Source organism: Astatotilapia calliptera, unplaced genomic scaffold (assembly GCF_900246225.1).
Source record: "Astatotilapia calliptera unplaced genomic scaffold, fAstCal1.2 U_scaffold_134, whole genome shotgun sequence".
NCBI classification, from domain to species: domain Eukaryota; kingdom Metazoa; phylum Chordata; class Actinopteri; order Cichliformes; family Cichlidae; genus Astatotilapia; species Astatotilapia calliptera.
In genome coordinates this window covers 28,096-44,902 of record NW_020535657.1, presented here as the reverse complement: position 1 = coordinate 44,902, position 16,807 = coordinate 28,096, and the positions used below count along the sequence as shown (strand labels likewise).

The 16,807-nt window shown below is 39.1% G+C and overlaps 2 protein-coding genes and 1 pseudogene across 4 annotated transcripts; 2 read left to right on the top strand and 1 right to left on the bottom strand.

Moving 5' to 3' along the window:
* Positions 1-432: 432 nt before the first annotated feature.
* Positions 433-4,238, top strand: LOC113017484 (enolase-phosphatase E1-like). Its single transcript, XM_026160635.1, has 6 exons — positions 433-780; positions 1,762-1,863; positions 2,163-2,365; positions 2,533-2,665; positions 2,879-3,002; positions 3,309-4,238. Exons 1-6 carry the CDS (start codon positions 697-699, stop codon positions 3,446-3,448), a joined length of 786 nt encoding a protein of 261 aa, XP_026016420.1. The 5' UTR covers positions 433-696; the 3' UTR covers positions 3,449-4,238.
* An 811-nt stretch (positions 4,239-5,049) lies between these two features.
* LOC113017482 (heterogeneous nuclear ribonucleoprotein D0-like) lies at positions 5,050-13,929 on the top strand (annotated as a pseudogene).
* A 300-nt stretch (positions 13,930-14,229) lies between these two features.
* Positions 14,230-16,725, bottom strand: LOC113017483 (vesicle-associated membrane protein 8). Of its 3 annotated transcripts, none has more exons than XM_026160633.1 (4): positions 16,617-16,725; positions 16,187-16,268; positions 15,635-15,805; positions 14,230-14,782 (listed from the first exon to the last, which is right to left on the bottom strand). In XM_026160633.1, the coding sequence occupies exons 2-4, from the start codon at positions 16,187-16,189 to the stop codon at positions 14,645-14,647; spliced, it is 312 nt and encodes a 103-aa protein (XP_026016418.1). In that variant the 5' UTR covers positions 16,190-16,268; positions 16,617-16,725; the 3' UTR covers positions 14,230-14,644. The 3 variants fall into 3 exon arrangements, with proteins under 3 accessions (XP_026016418.1, XP_026016419.1, XP_026016417.1); XM_026160634.1 differs by having other exon boundaries at positions 16,187-16,226; XM_026160632.1 differs by lacking the exon at positions 16,617-16,725 and having other exon boundaries at positions 16,187-16,610.
* Positions 16,726-16,807: the final 82 nt, after the last annotated feature.

The following is a 16,807-nucleotide window of genomic DNA, read 5'->3' as shown; positions in this document are numbered from 1 at the left end:
TTCACTCATGTTTGGTTTATTTAAGATAGCCCTTTTATAGCCCTGTAATTTTTTATCTTGAAAGGGGCTATACAAATAAAATTTTAGTTTACTTACTTGGCTAATTAGATATTTGTGTTAATGATCAGTTAACAGGTGTACCTTATACTACTACCTCTGCATTACAGTGTTGCTCTGGCATAGTTTCAGTATTGCTGTTGGTAGGACAAATAAAACACTTTCATATAAAATAGTCCCCTGTTGTCTTCGCACATTTCTTTATACTGACATAAATGTTAACCAATAAATAATACCAAATGCAAAACATGCTTTCATTTAATAAAATGGCACAGACAAGTAAACTGAGTGTTGGAATATCGATTTTAAATAACGTTTTAAACAAATAAACAAATTCTTATTGTTGTTTTACTTGTTGTTCATTATTAAGGTACCGCCGCCTACTGGCGTGGAGTCTGAACTGACGGAGCTGGCCATGTGTGCATATTACTGCCCTGTTTGTTAGCTGTGAAGTGATTGCTAGTTAGTGGCTTACCACCAGATATATTTGTTAGCGCGTGCATAATCTGTAGTCTGCTTGATCTGTTAGTCTTGTAAAAACAGCGAGGACCGGGTCCAGCCTGGTTCTTCCACCGCGGTGCTGCTAATTAGTAAGCTAACGTCAGCTAACAAGAGCCGTTGCAGACTCACCCAGTAAAAATGGCCACTGTTTCTATTCCTGCCTGCAGTAGTGCCCTGCTGCTCGACATTGAAGGCACCACCACACCGATTACATTTGTGAAGGTAAGCAGCGTGAAATGCAAACGAAGTCTGCACGGTTGTGCAGCTATGCTAACAGCTGCCTGTCACCGGTAGCACACATCTAAACCAACAAAACTTCACAGGGTCTCTCTATCTCCTTAATATAATGCAATTTTATTGATTTGCTTCTACAAATGTCTATATTTGCTTTATATAACCAGAAATACCGTTTGACAACGAACACACCTAACACACCTAACGCTGCGTTCATGTCACACAAGAAGTGTTGTAATTAGCAGTTTCATGTAATGTTTTTACTTTCATGGAAGCCTCTTTGCTTTGTGTCTTAGAATACGGAAGTGCGTTAGAAATAGACATGGACATGTGAAGTCACCATTCACAATGCTCATCAACATTGAGCTACACACTGTTGGGTTTTTCCAAGAGCTACATTGAACCAATTTGCGTAGGTTAAAAAAAACTCTTCTCTGGGTAGGCAAATGTCTGTGCAAACAGACACAACAGCTGTACCATAAATGAAGGAAAAGGCTTTTAAAACAGGAATCAATAAACATTGTTCTGTTGGTATTTTCCAACTAGAGAGACTGAATTAGAGCCTAAGCATAAGATCTCTAAGAACAACATGGTGATTTAACAATCCCATTTTCAAGTTCATCGGCTTTCCAACACGGGAAACAATCACATTTCTCTAACATTTGTTGTATGTTGTTATTTATTTACTCATGTATGCTGCCTGACTGCTCGGATCAGTTGGTTGTTGTTTGTTTGTAAGTCTTTGTAAGGCCCCCTGGTGGACAAACTATGGACATCAACTCTGGTTGAAGGATGTTTCTCCCATCTCTTCTGTAGTTTCTGTTATTAAAATTAAAATTTATTCGCTGCTATAAATACGGATTGGCAGATAGGTGATCTCGATCTGCTGACAATCACTCAGGCTCTAGTGTGGGTTTTATGTTTTATTTATTTATTTTTGCTGTCACGTGTCCATATTTTCATTTCTAGGATATCCTTTTTCCGTACATCAAAGAGCATCTTGAGGATTACCTGTCCACTCACTGGGAAGAAGACGAGTGCAAACAAGATGTTCATCTACTAAAGAAACAGGTAGCTAGCAAACATGTTTTTAAGTGTGATTCCCTACTGGAAGAATGAAATCCAGGCTGTTACTCAGCCTGGCAGGAATGCAGTTTGTTATTTATCAGCAGCTAGTGAACAAAGGAGGGAAAACCTTTATTTGGGTACTGAAGAATTCTTACATATTCAGCTTCTATCCTTTATTTTCTGAATTGCTTGCCTTTTTTTTTTTTTTTTAATGAATATTGACATACCTGTTTTAATCCACCAAGTAAACCAGGGAACATCCCTTAGTGCTCTTTTAACAAAAAGGCTGACTGTCACGGCAGATTGAAGAGGACATGAAACAGAACCGGGCGTGTCCTGTGCACACTGTGGACCAGACAGTTCACACAGATGAGGAGAAGGCCATTAGGGAAGTAGTAGAAAATGTTCTGTGGCAGATGGCAGCAGACAGGAAGTCCACAGCGCTCAAACAGTTTCAGGGTCACATGTGGAGGTCAGCTTATGCATCTGGGAGAATCAAAGGCGAGTAAGTACACTGATCATTTTCCTCACTTTTGAAATTCATATACGCTTTTACTCGGGTTTGGGTCATAATTTGGTTTGTTTGTCAGAAGTAGAGATAACCCGCCACCGCCACCCCACAAAAACATAATAATAAGCTGCTTTTTTTCCCCCATCCCTTTTTAAAATCAGGGTCTATCAGGATGTAGTTCCATCTATCAGAACATGGAGAGCACGTGGCCTGAAAGTCTACATCTACTCTTCTGGAAGCGTGGAGGCACAGAAACTTCTATTTGGATACTCTGTTGAAGGAGATCTTCTAGAAGTTTGTTCCCCTTTCCTACTTTAGTGCAAACACAACCTTTGCTTACACATAGTTTCTATTTTTATTTTATTTAATTTTGTTTATTATTTTTTTATAAGAAGGTAACATTTTTGTATTGGAGGAGCTGTTAATGGCTAAAACAAATTGTAAGCTCTTGTTGTTTTTGTTATTGATATTGTCTAATCTGATGGTTTGATTTTTTTTTCTTTTCAGTTATTTGACGGTCACTTTGACACCAGTATAGGGGCTAAAGTGGACGCAAAGAGCTATGAGAGAATTGCAGAGAGGATTGGCTGTCAGCCTGAGGAAATCACATTCCTGACAGACGTCACCCGGGGTAAGTATGTTAGCAATGATAATATTCTCCGTTTGGTCTGGTGTTTGTCTGCTAGTAAGATAACATAAAGACTACCAGGATGAATAGATCGGTGGGACGAAGGCAGTGATCGGCAAAGTGAGGCTTTGTGAAACACTGAAATGTTCAAAGTAGTCGTTTTGTGTTGAGGTTTTGAATCCGTCTGACACCCGTCTTCAAAGAGACTCCTATTGGCCACTTCTGTTTATTGTCACATCTTGATAATAATATTCTGTTAAGGGCAAAAAACTGTGTACTTTTTTAACGTGACTGCATTTGTCATTGCAGAGGCCAAAGCTGCAGAAGAAGCCGGCATTAATGTTGTGGTGGTGGTCAGGCCTGGAAACATGGAGCTGACAGATGAGGAGAGGGGCCATTATAACCTCATTACCTCCTTTAGCCAACTTCAGCTTACAGGACATGCTTAACAAAGTGCGTAGACAGATGACTTCGTGATGACCTCTCCTCTTATTTTGCCCCCACCTTTTTTGCAATTCTAGTGTTTTATTGTTTTGGGGGGGGTTTTCTTCCACATTGATGGGTGACGAGGGACTGGCGATGCTGCTGGGACTGCTGGCACTGCTGGCAATCAATGGGGCTGATTATGAAATTCCAGTCTTTAAAGGTGGCTCACTATCCAGTTCTTTCAGGATGCTTTTCTCATCAATAGAAACGGATGCACCAAGCATTATAGGAACACAAATGGGACTTCAATGTCATTGGACCATTTGATTGAATGGGAAGCTGTTGCTTTACATTTACAAGCCTGAAGGAAACTGCACATGACATGTGAGACTAGCTTTTTACCTTTTAGATGAACTGTATTTGACTGCCACTCTCCAAATGTATATGCGTGAACTGTATTTCTTAACCATTTTGTAAATGTTCATGTACCATTTTCCTTCCTCTCTACCCAAACAAATGTGTCGCAGACGTATGAAGTCCTGTGCAGTGAGTGAACTGTCTCGTTTTAGAAAGTATAATTACAGTATAGATGCACTCAGCAGAATGAGAGTCTTCATTTGAAACTTTGTTTGAATGTCTTAATTAATCCCCCTCACAGGTGATGGTGTCTATTTAAATGTGCCATACTTGTTGTTCATTTGTAATGTTGATCTTGGGAAGTGAAAATACTGAAACATTGCCAGACTTTGTGTGAAACATTGTTGGTATTATTCAGGAAATGGACTTCTAATAAATGCCTTGTCTCCCCCAGAAGCCTGACTACTTCTTCTTCAGTCCAAACTGTTTTAAAAAGTGCTTCACAAATTGAACAGTAAGGGATTACAAATGGCTAAACCACAAAAAAGAAAGGAAAACAAAAACCCTTAAAGGTGCAATTTAAAATTGGTGTTGATAGTTAGCTTGTGTCAACATAACACTGGTTTGTCCCAATAGGTAAGTGATTTTAACAAGCAGCAGAAACATGCGTCTTCAGAAACCTTCAAGTTTTGCTCAAGATTACTTAAAGAATGACAAAAGTCTGCTCCTTGGAAGAAAAATATAAATAAATGAGGGGTGAGACTTTTGCACAGTACTGCAGTCATGACATTAATTAATTAATCAATTTAGGGACTGTTAGATTCTGCATCTTATGATATTCTTTAACATGCTGATGGGTGGGTTGGTTATGTGATTCATCATCATGATGAATCTACTTTTTGTCTTTGGTGTATTATTGACCAAAAAATTTGTTCAGAGTATAAATTACTAACTGAAAAATGTCTTTTACATAATTCTGCTTTTTTGGGTTTGCTTCTGTTCCTTACTTTTTGCCTCAATTATTTCCTTTTTTCATCTGTATTTTTGCAAACGGCTCTACAAAAAAGAGGGAATTCAGCCCAAAATGTACTATTTGTTACATAAAGAAAGGGGGCGCGGTCTAGCTTCACGTCGGTTTGACAGCCGTTTTTAACCGACGAAGAAGATGATGACGGCGACGAAAACAAAAGCGACGCTCATAAGTCACCTCTCAATATTATCGGTAACTTCAACCTAATTTTTTTCTAACGAGCGTTGTTTCCTCCAAATTCATACTAACCCCACATTGGATTCACGTAACCCAACCAGTTAGCTTGTTCTAACTAGCGACGGACATTTTATTTAACAGCATATGATATCAAAATATTAGCCAGCGACTAGCCTGTCATCAGTTAGCTGACAGAAGCCAGACAGTTAGCTTAGCTTCCATATTCTGACGTAGCTTTGAGTTCAGAGCCCTTTAGGGGTGAAGCTTTAGTTTAAGTCTTGTTCCAGAAAAACCCGAACATGTCGGATGATTATGAATTAAGCGACGACCCGAACATGATGAGAATGGAGGAGGATGGAGAGGCGAACAGTGACGACCCGATGTCAGCAGCGGGGGACTGTGGCCTTATGGGGGGCGAGGCCGAAGGATCAAGGATCGACGCAGTAAAACGAGGAGGATGAAGGGTATGGTGATGGTGAAGGGTGGATAGACTCAGGGTTCACTGTTGATAATCGAAAAGATGCTGTAGCTGCAGGACCGGATTTTTGCAGGACTGGCATTGTTATTGTTGGTACTACTTTAATTCATTAGGAGGGGTGATTATTTTAACAAGCATTCATAAACTAAACATTACACTAGAACGATTTCCGAGGTGTTTGAGTGTTACCGGTTTGCTATTTTAAAAGTTTGGGTTTTAAAAGGAAATGTTAGACTAAAGTAAGTGATATTTTCAAATATCATTTACTTTTGAATGTTTGTTATTATTTTCAGTTTTCTGTTTAGAAAAACAGCTTTGCCTGTTGTTCAGAAAATCAAAGTATGGATGTCAAAGGAGCTTGCAAAGAAAAGCTTCTTGACTTCTTTAAGTTGCTTGAAGACGTTTCACCTCTCATCCGTGAAGCTTCTTCAGTTCTAAGGTCAAATGGTGGAGAGTCCCAGATATAAACCTAGTGGGAGTAACCCCCCACAGAGGGACAAAAGGACCCCCTGATGATCCTCTAATCGCCTGAGCCAAGGTGTGAAACTGGTGTGGGGTCCAATCAGCCAGAGTTTCGGGTGTGTTCATTGTGAAACCTGGCCCCACCTTATGCGAATTCCTGAGATCAGATGGCCCAGGATGTGAGTGGGCGTTAAGGCGTCTGGGAAGGGATTCTCAAAACTGGATTATAGATGGCAGAGAGTTGGTGTCGTAAACCCCCGCCTCTGTTCAAAGATGGTCGCTCACAGTGGACATAGATGGCTTCTTTCACTCCTCTTTCAAACCATCTGTCCTCTCTGTCCAAAATGTGAACATTGGCATCCTCGAAAGAATGTCCTTTATCCTTAAGATGCAGATGGACTGCTGAGTCTTGTCCTGTGGAGGTGGCTCTTCTGTGTTGTGCCATGCGCTTGTGAAGTGGCTGTTTGGTCTCTCCAATGTAGAGGTCTGGGCATTCCTCGCTGCACTGTACAGCATACACCACATTGTTAAGTTTGTGTTTTGGCGTTTTGTCTTTCGGGTGAACCAGTTTCTGTCTGAGCGTTTTGCTGGGTCTGAAATGCACCGGGATGTCATGCTTGGAGAAAACTCTCCTGAGTTTTTCTGATACACCGGCTACATAGGGGATGACAATGTTCAGACAGACGCAACAACAACCGCTGTACAGTGCAGCGAGGAATGCCCAGACCTCGCATAAGGTGGGGCCAGGTTTCACAATGAACTCACCCGAAACTCTGGCTGATTGGGACCCACACCCAGTTTCACACCTTGGCTCAGGCGATTAGAGGATCATCAGGGGGTCCTTTTGTCCCTCTGTGGGGGTTACTCCCACTAGGTTTATATCTGGGACTCTCCACCATTGACCTTAGAACTGAAGAAGCTTCTCGGATGAGAGGTGAAACGTCTTCAAGTAACTTAAAGAAGTCCAGACGCTTTTCTTTGCAAGCTCCTTTGACTACGATGACCTGGATGACTGAGAACCTTCACAAAGTATGGATGCATATACAGAGTATTGGTTTGTTATTGTCCTGTGGTGTGACAGAAAATGATGCAAAGAATAGGGTGAAGTATAGGCAAATTATCCGTTTTAGCGACGTCCAATGGGAGCACTAAAAAGAAGAAGATTGCATTAGATTACCAATCATTGATATTGGCTAATAATTAGCAAATGTTTAAGTGTTGGCAATATCAATCAAAAGTGGAGCTAATGGTTCCAAAATTGTATGAAGAGCATACATTACAGTGCAGGATTTTGTTTCCCTTTTTAGGAAAGGTGGGAAATAAAACCCAAAATAAAGTCACAAGACTTACAAAATATATATATCGCCATCAGCTGTGAGTCACAGTCCTTTATATCAACCTGGTCACTGAATCCCTTAATTAAAAAGAATTAGAACAGGTTCAATTTAGGGAATATCTTAACATTTTATCACTGCAGTTGTAAACAAAACCATCTTTCTTGATAATAACACTGCACTGGTTGGTTGCAGGTCTACAGTACTTCACTGGTGGATTTATATGCATGGTTTTCCTTGCAATAAAGTGATTGATTCTGATATAGAAAGGGGTTTTGGACTTACACCATTTAAAAATCACCATCACTTTAAAATAACAAAACAATTACCCCACGTTTCATGATTATAGTTGAATTTACTCAAGAATAAATACATTTCTCTTTATCAAATGGTCATAAACAACAGAAAGATGTTAACAGGCTTCTGTTAAGAAAGGGAACAGATTCTTTGCCCTATTTTAATATGGACAAAACATGTTTATATGTGAAGGCCCATTTTGAGCTAAGAAAAACCCTTGTATGTGTTCACATTTTGATTGCACATAAAAGATTAAATCAGGTCCTCATTAGTCACCTAATGAATGGGGAATCTGCTGTGTTTGATATTGTATTGTCTGGATGTAAATTGATGATAAATTACTTACTAAGCAAGTTACATAGATTACTTGTAGCAAATGAGGGGACCTTTGAGCAGCCCAGCTGTTTAAAGAAGCTTGCATACAGTGGGGCAAAAAAGTACTTAGTCAGCCACCGATTGTGCAAGTTCCCCCACTTAAAATGATGACAGAGGTCAGTAATTTGCACCAGAGGTACACTTCAACTGTGAGAGACAGAATGTGAAAAAAAATCCATGAATTCACATGGTAGGATTTGTAAAGAATTTATTCGTAAATTAGGGTGGAAAATAAGTATTTGGTCACCTCAAACAAGGAAAATCTCTGGCTCTCACAGACCTGTAACGTCTTTTGTAAGAAGCTTTTCTGTCCCCCACTTGTTACCTGTATGAATGGCACCTGTTTGAAACTCATCATCTGTATAAAAGACACCTGTCCACAGCCTCAAACAGTCAGACTCCAAACTCCGCCATGGCCAAGACCAAAGAGCTTTGGAAGGACACCAGGGAAAAGTATTGTAGACCTGCACCAGACTGGGAAGAGTGAATCTACAATAGGCAAGCAGCTTGGTGTGAAAAAATCAACTGTGGGAGCAATCATCAGAAAATGGAAAGACATACAAGACCACTGATAATCTCCCTCGATCTGGGGCTCCACGCAAGATCTCATCCCGTGGGGTCAAAATGATCATGAGAACGGTGAGCAAAGATCCCAGAACCACACGGGGGGACCTGGTGAATGACCTGCAGAGAGCTGGGACCAAAGTAACAAAGGTCACCATCAGTAACACACTACAACGGCAGGGAATCAAAATCCCGCAGTGCCAGACGTGTTCCGCTGCTGAAGCCAGTGCATGTCCAGGCCCGTCTGAAGTTTGCCAGAGAGCACATGGATGATACAGCAGAGGATTGGGAGAATGTCATGTGGTCAGATGAAACCAAAGTAGAACTTTTTGGTATAAACTCAACTCGTCGTGTTTGGAGGAAGAAGAATACTGAGTTGCATCCCAAGAACACCATACCTACTGTGAAGCATGGGGGTGGAAACATCATGCTATGGGGCTGTTTTTCTGCCAAGGGGACAGGACGACTGATCCGTGTTAAGGACAGAATGAATGGGGCCATGTATCGTGAGATTTTGAGCCAAAACCTCCTTCCATCAGTGAGAACTTTGAAGATGAAATGAGGCTGGGTCTTCCAACATGACAATGATCCAAACACACCGCCCGGGCAACAAAGGAGTGGCTCCGTAAGAAGCATTTGAAAGTCCTGGAGTGGCCTAGCCAGTCTCCAGACCTCAACCCCATAGAAAATCTGTGGCGGGAGTTGAAAGTCTGTGTTGCTTGGCGACAGCACCAAAACATCACTGCTCTCGAGAAGATCTGCATGGAGGAATGGGCCAAAATACCAGGCTACTGTGTGTGCAAACCTGGTAAAGACCTATAGTAAACGTTTTGACCTCTGTTATTGCCAACAAAGGTTATGTACAAAGTATTGAGTTGTATTTTTGTTATTGACCAAATACTTATTTTCCACCCTGATTTACGAATAAATTCTTTACAAATCCTACCATGTGGATTCATGGATTTTTTTTTTTCACATTCTGTCTCTCACAGTTGAAGTGTACCTCTGGTGCAAATTACTGACCTCTGTCATCATTTTAAGTGGGGGGAACTTGCACAATCGGTGGCTGACTAAATACTTTTTGCCCCACTGTAGAGATCTTATAAAGCAGTCTCAACACATAGACACCACCTGCTTATTTTTGTGTGATTTGTCAACAGGAAGATGTTTGTTGGAGGCCTCAGCTGGGACACGACTAAGAAGGACCTGAAAGATTACTTTTCAAAGTTTGGGGAAGTGGTAGACTGCACGTTAAAGCTGGACCCCATGACTGGACGGTCAAGGGGTTTTGGGTTTGTGCTCTTCAAAGAACCTGAAAGTGTTGATAAGGTATTATCCTGTTCACATAAGGGGATGTGTGTGGTTTTTTTTTTAATTACCAGTAAATTTGCTTTTCTAACAGACATGAACTTGCTGTGATTGTGCAGTTTCATGTCTGTGTGGGTGGCTTTTTTTTTTCAGTTTTATTTAATGATTAGCAGAAATTTTTAATATTTGGCCTTTTTGGCAATTTGGATTTAAATTAGAATGAATGTAACTATACTACTGCGCGGTTTATGAATACAACCTATAAAGTTTGAGCTCAATGATGCCCAAACAATCAAAAATCCGTTCCGCTAAATCAAAATGAAAGATGAAATATTCACGTATGTACATTTTTGTCAATGGTCTATATTGCTTTACAGGTTGCCTCACAGAAAGAACATAAACTTAATGGGAAGGTGATTGACCCCAAAAAAGCCAAGGCCATGAAGAGCAAGGAGCCAGTAAAGAAGATCTTTGTTGGTGGTCTCTCTCCTGACACTCCTGAAGAGAAAGTCAGAGAGTATTTTGGTGCCTTCGGAGAGGTGAGTGACTTGTGAAAATTAGATTTTGTTTGATCTTTTTCCCCACTTGTTCTGTGTGGCTCTGCAGGGCTCCTATTTGCCCATTAAATTATGTCTTAATGTGAACAGGTGGAGTCCGTTGAGCTTCCCATGGAGAACAAAACAAACAAAAGGAGAGGCTTCTGTTTCATCACATTCAAGGAGGAGGAGCCAGTAAAGAAGATTATGGAAAAAAAGTACCACAATATTGGATTAAGCAAGGTACAGTCCTTTTCTTTTAGGTCCTATATTATGTGTTTTTATTTTTCAGAATTTCCCCCCTTTTTATATGTAGAAAAAAGTCTGCGATGCATATGTTGAAAAGCTGTATGTCTTCTCTCACTCAGTCTCTCCCTACCGTTCTGTCTCTATTACAAATAAATAAATGAAACATTAATACATTAATTTTAAAAAACCCCGTTAGTTTACCTGAACTGAGGCCACTCTCATTGTCTTATCAAAGCAGCCAGACTCCACTTATAAATTTTATAGCTGATCAACCTGTTGCTTTACTGCTGGATCAAAAGGTTCGTTTATGTGACTTTGGTGTTTTAACATGATAATTATGAATCAAACTAAGGTGTTAAACACCAGAGCCACACAGCAGCGACGTGACAGCAACTAAAGCAGCCCTGTTCTTTTCAAATGTAGATAATGTGGCTAACATAATTGTTAGCTTTGACTGTATACACAGTCAAAGCGTGTCAAAGCTCTGGGGAAAAAGAAATGCTGAGGATAGTGACTTTGTGGAATTATTACAGACAGATTAGTAACCTTTTAAAAAGTACTGTGTGGGTGTTACTTTATATGCTTCAGTGCACTTAAACTCATCTGGCTTTCTGTTAGCATTTACATCTGTTTGCTTCTTTTCTAATCTCTGTACTCATTCAAATTTACAATAACTGTGCACTCATGGGTATATTTTTTGGATTCTGTTGTAAGACAAGAGAACTACTTTGAAACATTGACTTTAATGTGGTCCATTACTAACGGAGAGCTGTTTACCAAGAGGCTGCTCCCCACCAATGAAATTTAGATTTTTGTAACTGCAGCACTTTGTTGGACAAACTTTGCATTTATATATGTGAAAAAACAAAGATCGTGCAGACAATTTGGCTGTGTTTTAAAGTAAGAGTGGTGTGCAGGGAGAAAGTTGGAAGCTACAGTGTGTCTCATTCTGGTCTGTTTGACAGCAGTATAGTGTAAATGAGCTGGGCTGCTCCTATTGGCTGCTTCTAACTGTCACTCACAGACCCTTCTTTAAAGGGGCGGATGCACAACCAATCCTAATTTAATTTAAAGCTACAGACACTGAAATTGAAATGTGTGTGTGTATACATACCTGCAAGAGGTATGTATATATATATATATGGAGAGAGAGAGATTTATGTATATATATACATATAAAATGTGTACGAACATGGAAGACTTGTGTGAATTTGTGGTGAATTATGGGACCTTAATTTGACTTAATCTGGTAATTTCTTATAGTGTGAAATAAAAGTGGCGATGTCTAAGGAGCAGTACCAACAGCAGCAGTATTGGGGTGGCAGAGGAGGATATTCATCTAGGTCTCGGGGAAGAGGTGGTGAGTGTAGACTGTTTTGCATAACTTCTTGCAGGTAAAGATATTTATAAAGCTTACTTGTACAAACTGTGCAAAAAAGTGTTTTCTGTTCTTAAAGATAACAAAGCTTTCTCCTCTGCTAGGCTTGTTATGTAAATGTGATGGTAAAACAGTAATTAAAAAACAAACAAACTAAAAACACACACATACAAAATTCTTAACTGTTTTACATTTCTGGGATGTAAATCACAAAATTAGCAGTTAAGTCTGCTCTCAATCTAACAGTCTGATTTAATAATAGAAGATGAGGTTTGACAGTTTCATTTTTAGTTTGAAACACAGGTCAGTTTATGTCAACTTGGTGTCTGTTTTTTGTTTCAGGCCCAAATCAAAATTGGAACCAGGGTTATGGCAACTACTGGAATCAAGGCTATGGAAATTATGGCAACTATGGTTACGGTAATCAAGGCTATGGAGGATATGGTGGCTATGATTACTCTGGTTACAACAACTATTATGGCTATGGTGACTACAACAGTGAGTATAGTTTTACGGCCAGTTTTTTTTCTACTTTTGAAACAATACAAACGTGTGAAATTTCCACTTTGTTCACATGTGCAGATCAATCTGGTGGTTATGGCAAGTCGCCACGACGTGGTGGTCACACGAACAGTTACAAGCCGTATTAATAGGGGAAACCCTCCTCTTGAAATAGGTATGTAATAGTACATATATACTTTTTTGCTTTTAAACTTAAAGTAGTTTTATATTTACTTTGATGTTTGGTAACATTATGCATAATTTCCTCCATAAATTTCTTTTTCTCAGCACCCTGAAGTGCTTTACAGTAGTGGTAACATAGAGGCTACGCTCTTGTGGCGATTATTTTAACAGCCGGCTTCTGCTGCCTCTTTTGCATCTTCTCTTTTTTTTTAAACTGTAAAGTTAACAGGTAATGTACTGCTACTACAGTAAATGGATGCCAAAGTTAAGGATGTGCAAGGAAACAGAAGGAAGTATGTTGTCTCCTAACTCTGACATACCTTGTTTGTACCTGCCAGCGGAGCTTCCTTGCAGGCCATGAGCTGACTCCCAGATACTCTCAGGGCCCGCTCAATGCGGACCGGGTATGAGAAGCATACGCTCTCGAATGCTGCCATTTGGTATGGTCTTCCAACATCCTGTATCAGCATTTCTAAACTAAACAATATGGGACACGTCCAGCTTTGTCATCTTTCTTTCAATTTTTTAATTTCTTTGCAATTGTTTGTAATGTAAAACGTAAAATATACATATGTAATTGTCATTTTTACAGGCCCTTACTCCCCCACAAGTAATAATTATAAATCTGAAAAAATAACTTTGTTTTTTAAAGGATACATACAGCTTTCTCTGGACTTTCCAGTTCCTAATGTTAATATATGCATCCCTAATCTTAATTAAAATGCTTGTTTCTTTATTTAGCTCTTGTAGCCAGTAGTCCATGAGCTAAAACCTGGTTCGTATTTGGACTCTACTGTGCTGGGGGATAAAGTGCTTTAATTTGTGTACATGTATTGTTCTGTTTTGTGTTACTCACAGCGATGGAAAAGGCTCCTCCTTTTGTTAATTTTCCTGTAACAAATTTTCCTCTTATAACCTTTGGTAAAATGAGAAGAATCAAAGTGTCACTACATCTCCAGAAAATTTGCATGTAATGCTTTCTTTAATGTGTATTTTTGACCAATCTGAACATTTCTTCCATTTAGTATTTTGGCTTTGACTTCTTCAATTTAATGCACTTCAAGATCTCTAGCTTAACTTTCTAACTTATGTAATATGTTAAAATAATCAGTTTGGTTTTTTTCTTATAGTTTTTTTTATTACATTGGACATTATAAACACAGGGGATTCCTATTGTTTTGCAATCTTACCCTCTTTGTTTGTCTATAGCTGATTTATTGTTGTTTGTTTTTCATAGGTTTCAGAGTGATGAAAGTCTACCGTGCGCTGTTGGAGCGTTGGCCAGAGAGATGATGGCATCCAGCAAAGATTACTTAGCTAGTTGTAAGACAGTAATTGAAGAACACCGAGACCTACAGTACATTTTCTCCTATACCTACTGAGTATTTCATTGTTATGCATTTATTTGGATTGCTGCAATGTTTGATCAGTTTGCTTTCCTCATCCCTTCGTTTTTTGTACTTATGTCCAAATGCTAACTTGTGAACTGCTTCATATATTCCATGACTGAAATGTAACATTGGTTGGAACAAATCACTCACATATTCAGTAATGTGGTAGCAAAGATACAAAATGTGTTATTACAATTCATTATCTTTATCATATTCATCAATCATATATTAAATATGTTATTACAGAGTTTGACAGTCATAAACATACAATATATATACAGTGTATTGGACATGAAGAAATGCGACAAATAAAAATAAACACATTTGAATTTCTGTTCCATTAATAGAGTGGTTTTATGTCACACACGTAAGACTGTTGGAGTGTTAAAGTATTTCAGCTAACTTCATATCACTTCAATCTCTGCTGCTCTCAATTTCTTTTTCACATTATGTTGTCACAAAATAACATAATCAACAATCATTAGCCCTTTAAATTTACATGTCTTTGCTTAAGCTGAAGTGATCACTTGCAAGAGTAATTCAAATGCCGGTAAGCGCCATGTTTGTAGCTTTCAGCCTTGAGTAGGTAAACGTGGAATTTATATAACTTTTGTGGCAGCAAGGATGATGAGGATGATGATGATCAGCACAATCACACCGATTAGGATCATCATTTTAACATTTTTCCACCAGTATTTTCTGGCCACCCTTGTGGATGTTCTCTGGAATGAGTCAGCCTGAAAAGAAAAAAAACTGCCAAATTAAACCCTGATATTTGAGGAAGCACATGCGTCGTTTAAAGACAAGCAATCTCCAGAAGCCCTATAAAGCATCAACCATTTGCAAGCTTTAGAGATGAACACGAAGGTTTCTGATTGAGTGATTACAAAGTGATGAAGAATGATGAATGGATAATTAAAACAGGGACCCTAAAATACTAGAAGAACAAACTGAGTTTTTGTTTCCCAAGGATGGTTACATGTATTGCAAAGATGTAAATGTGCATGAAATACTGAAATATTAAGTATCTAGTGAGAACAAGTTACCATACATATATAAATAATTGAGATGAAATAGATACTAAACTAAAGGGGTGACCGCAGTAGTGTATAACTGTTTAAACATCCTAGCTAAAAGTAACAATAAAACATTTAAAAGTGGGTGAGCGGTAAAAAAGAAATGTAGTTGAATAGCTGAAACAGGTGTGTGGGTTATTTTACAAATTTGGTCTGTAAATGAAAGCAAAAGAAAACAAAGGTTTATAGGGGAACTGGAAACTGCTAGGGACGTTTCCCTAATCAGACAAACTGTAAAGGTTAGGAAACTGCTTTAGTGTCAAATAAGGCATTTTATTATGACTATATGTATCAGGAGCAGGATTTTCTTTTTAAATCTCAACCCGTCTAGTTACAAACATACCATACTATCCCCAGAAATCATGAAATCACTCAAAGTATCTGAAAGCTTTACTTTATGAACAAAAAGCATAAATATGCTTTGTAGCACAGCTAAACATAATATCTTCATATATGATAAAAGATAAAATGGATTCAAGCTTCTTCCTAAAAGGCCCACGATCGGATACTTACAGACGCCTGCAGGTCATCCGTCTTGCCAATCAGATCATCTAATCTGTCGCCTCTCTCCAGCACTTTGTTGATGTTGTCTGTCAGAATAACTTTAACCTCATTTACCTGACCTTGCACTTGGTCAAGCTTAGAGGCCGGAACAGCGGGAGTTGGCTGAGAATGTTGGTCAGCCTGTGAAAAATGGTGGAAATTGATTCACTTTTAGTGCTGTTGGTCCCTTATCCAAACATTTACTACCATGTGTATGCCACTACAGGTCTGCCGGGCAAATGGCGGTGCTACAGTCCCTGTATAAGTTATTTCTAAGAACCAAACCTTACTTCCTGCAACTGTGCTAACAGGAAAAAGTGCTGTCAAGTGTCAGTAAGTTTACCAAGGCCTGTGTCACTGCCAGATGAGCACCATTGTCACAAAGTAAATTTTACTTTCAAAATTTTGATACGGGATTGTTCAATAATGTCAAGATTGACATCAAGTCACCCTCAGTCATCAATAGAAGAGCAGTATATTAGGCAAAAATGAAGTTATAGTCTAAAAATAACATCGACTTACCATAGCAACACTGTTTCCTGGTCAAAACAGCAAAATCCAGCTTCGAACAAAAAAAGGAAATCTTCAGACGAGTTCAGTCCAACTAATTTAATAAACAAACATAGAGATCTGTGTTTCGGGTCATACAGCAAAAGCTGGACAAACGTTTCCTGAAGGTTGCACCTCTTCACAGTTACTTATTAACTAACAGTTGCCGCAATCAAAGTCTCACTGTTTTACCAGAACAAGTCGCCATCACCAGAGAGAACTAAATTTAGTCGAACATGAACATGCAGTACTTTCATTTCCTGCTTTTGAGGAACTAGGCCGCTATATGATCACTACATAAGAGCAAAAACAGCCACCCTGTTTAGTTATTACAGACAAAGAAGATTGAAGTTAAGCTGGTAAATAAGTGTCTACTGGTTTTAGTTCTGTGTGGTTTACATACCATCAGCTGTCAGAGTGGTAAATGCAGGCCAGTGTTGAGCTGATATGTCTGGGCAAAGTACTCTGTGTTTGCGGCAGAGGGATATTTGCAAGGCAATAAAGGGGTGTATTCACTCGGCTGCTCCACTTCATTTCCTCATCCTGTGTTGTGCAGTTTGTTATTTCACCAGTGTAGCAGCCCACACATGACAG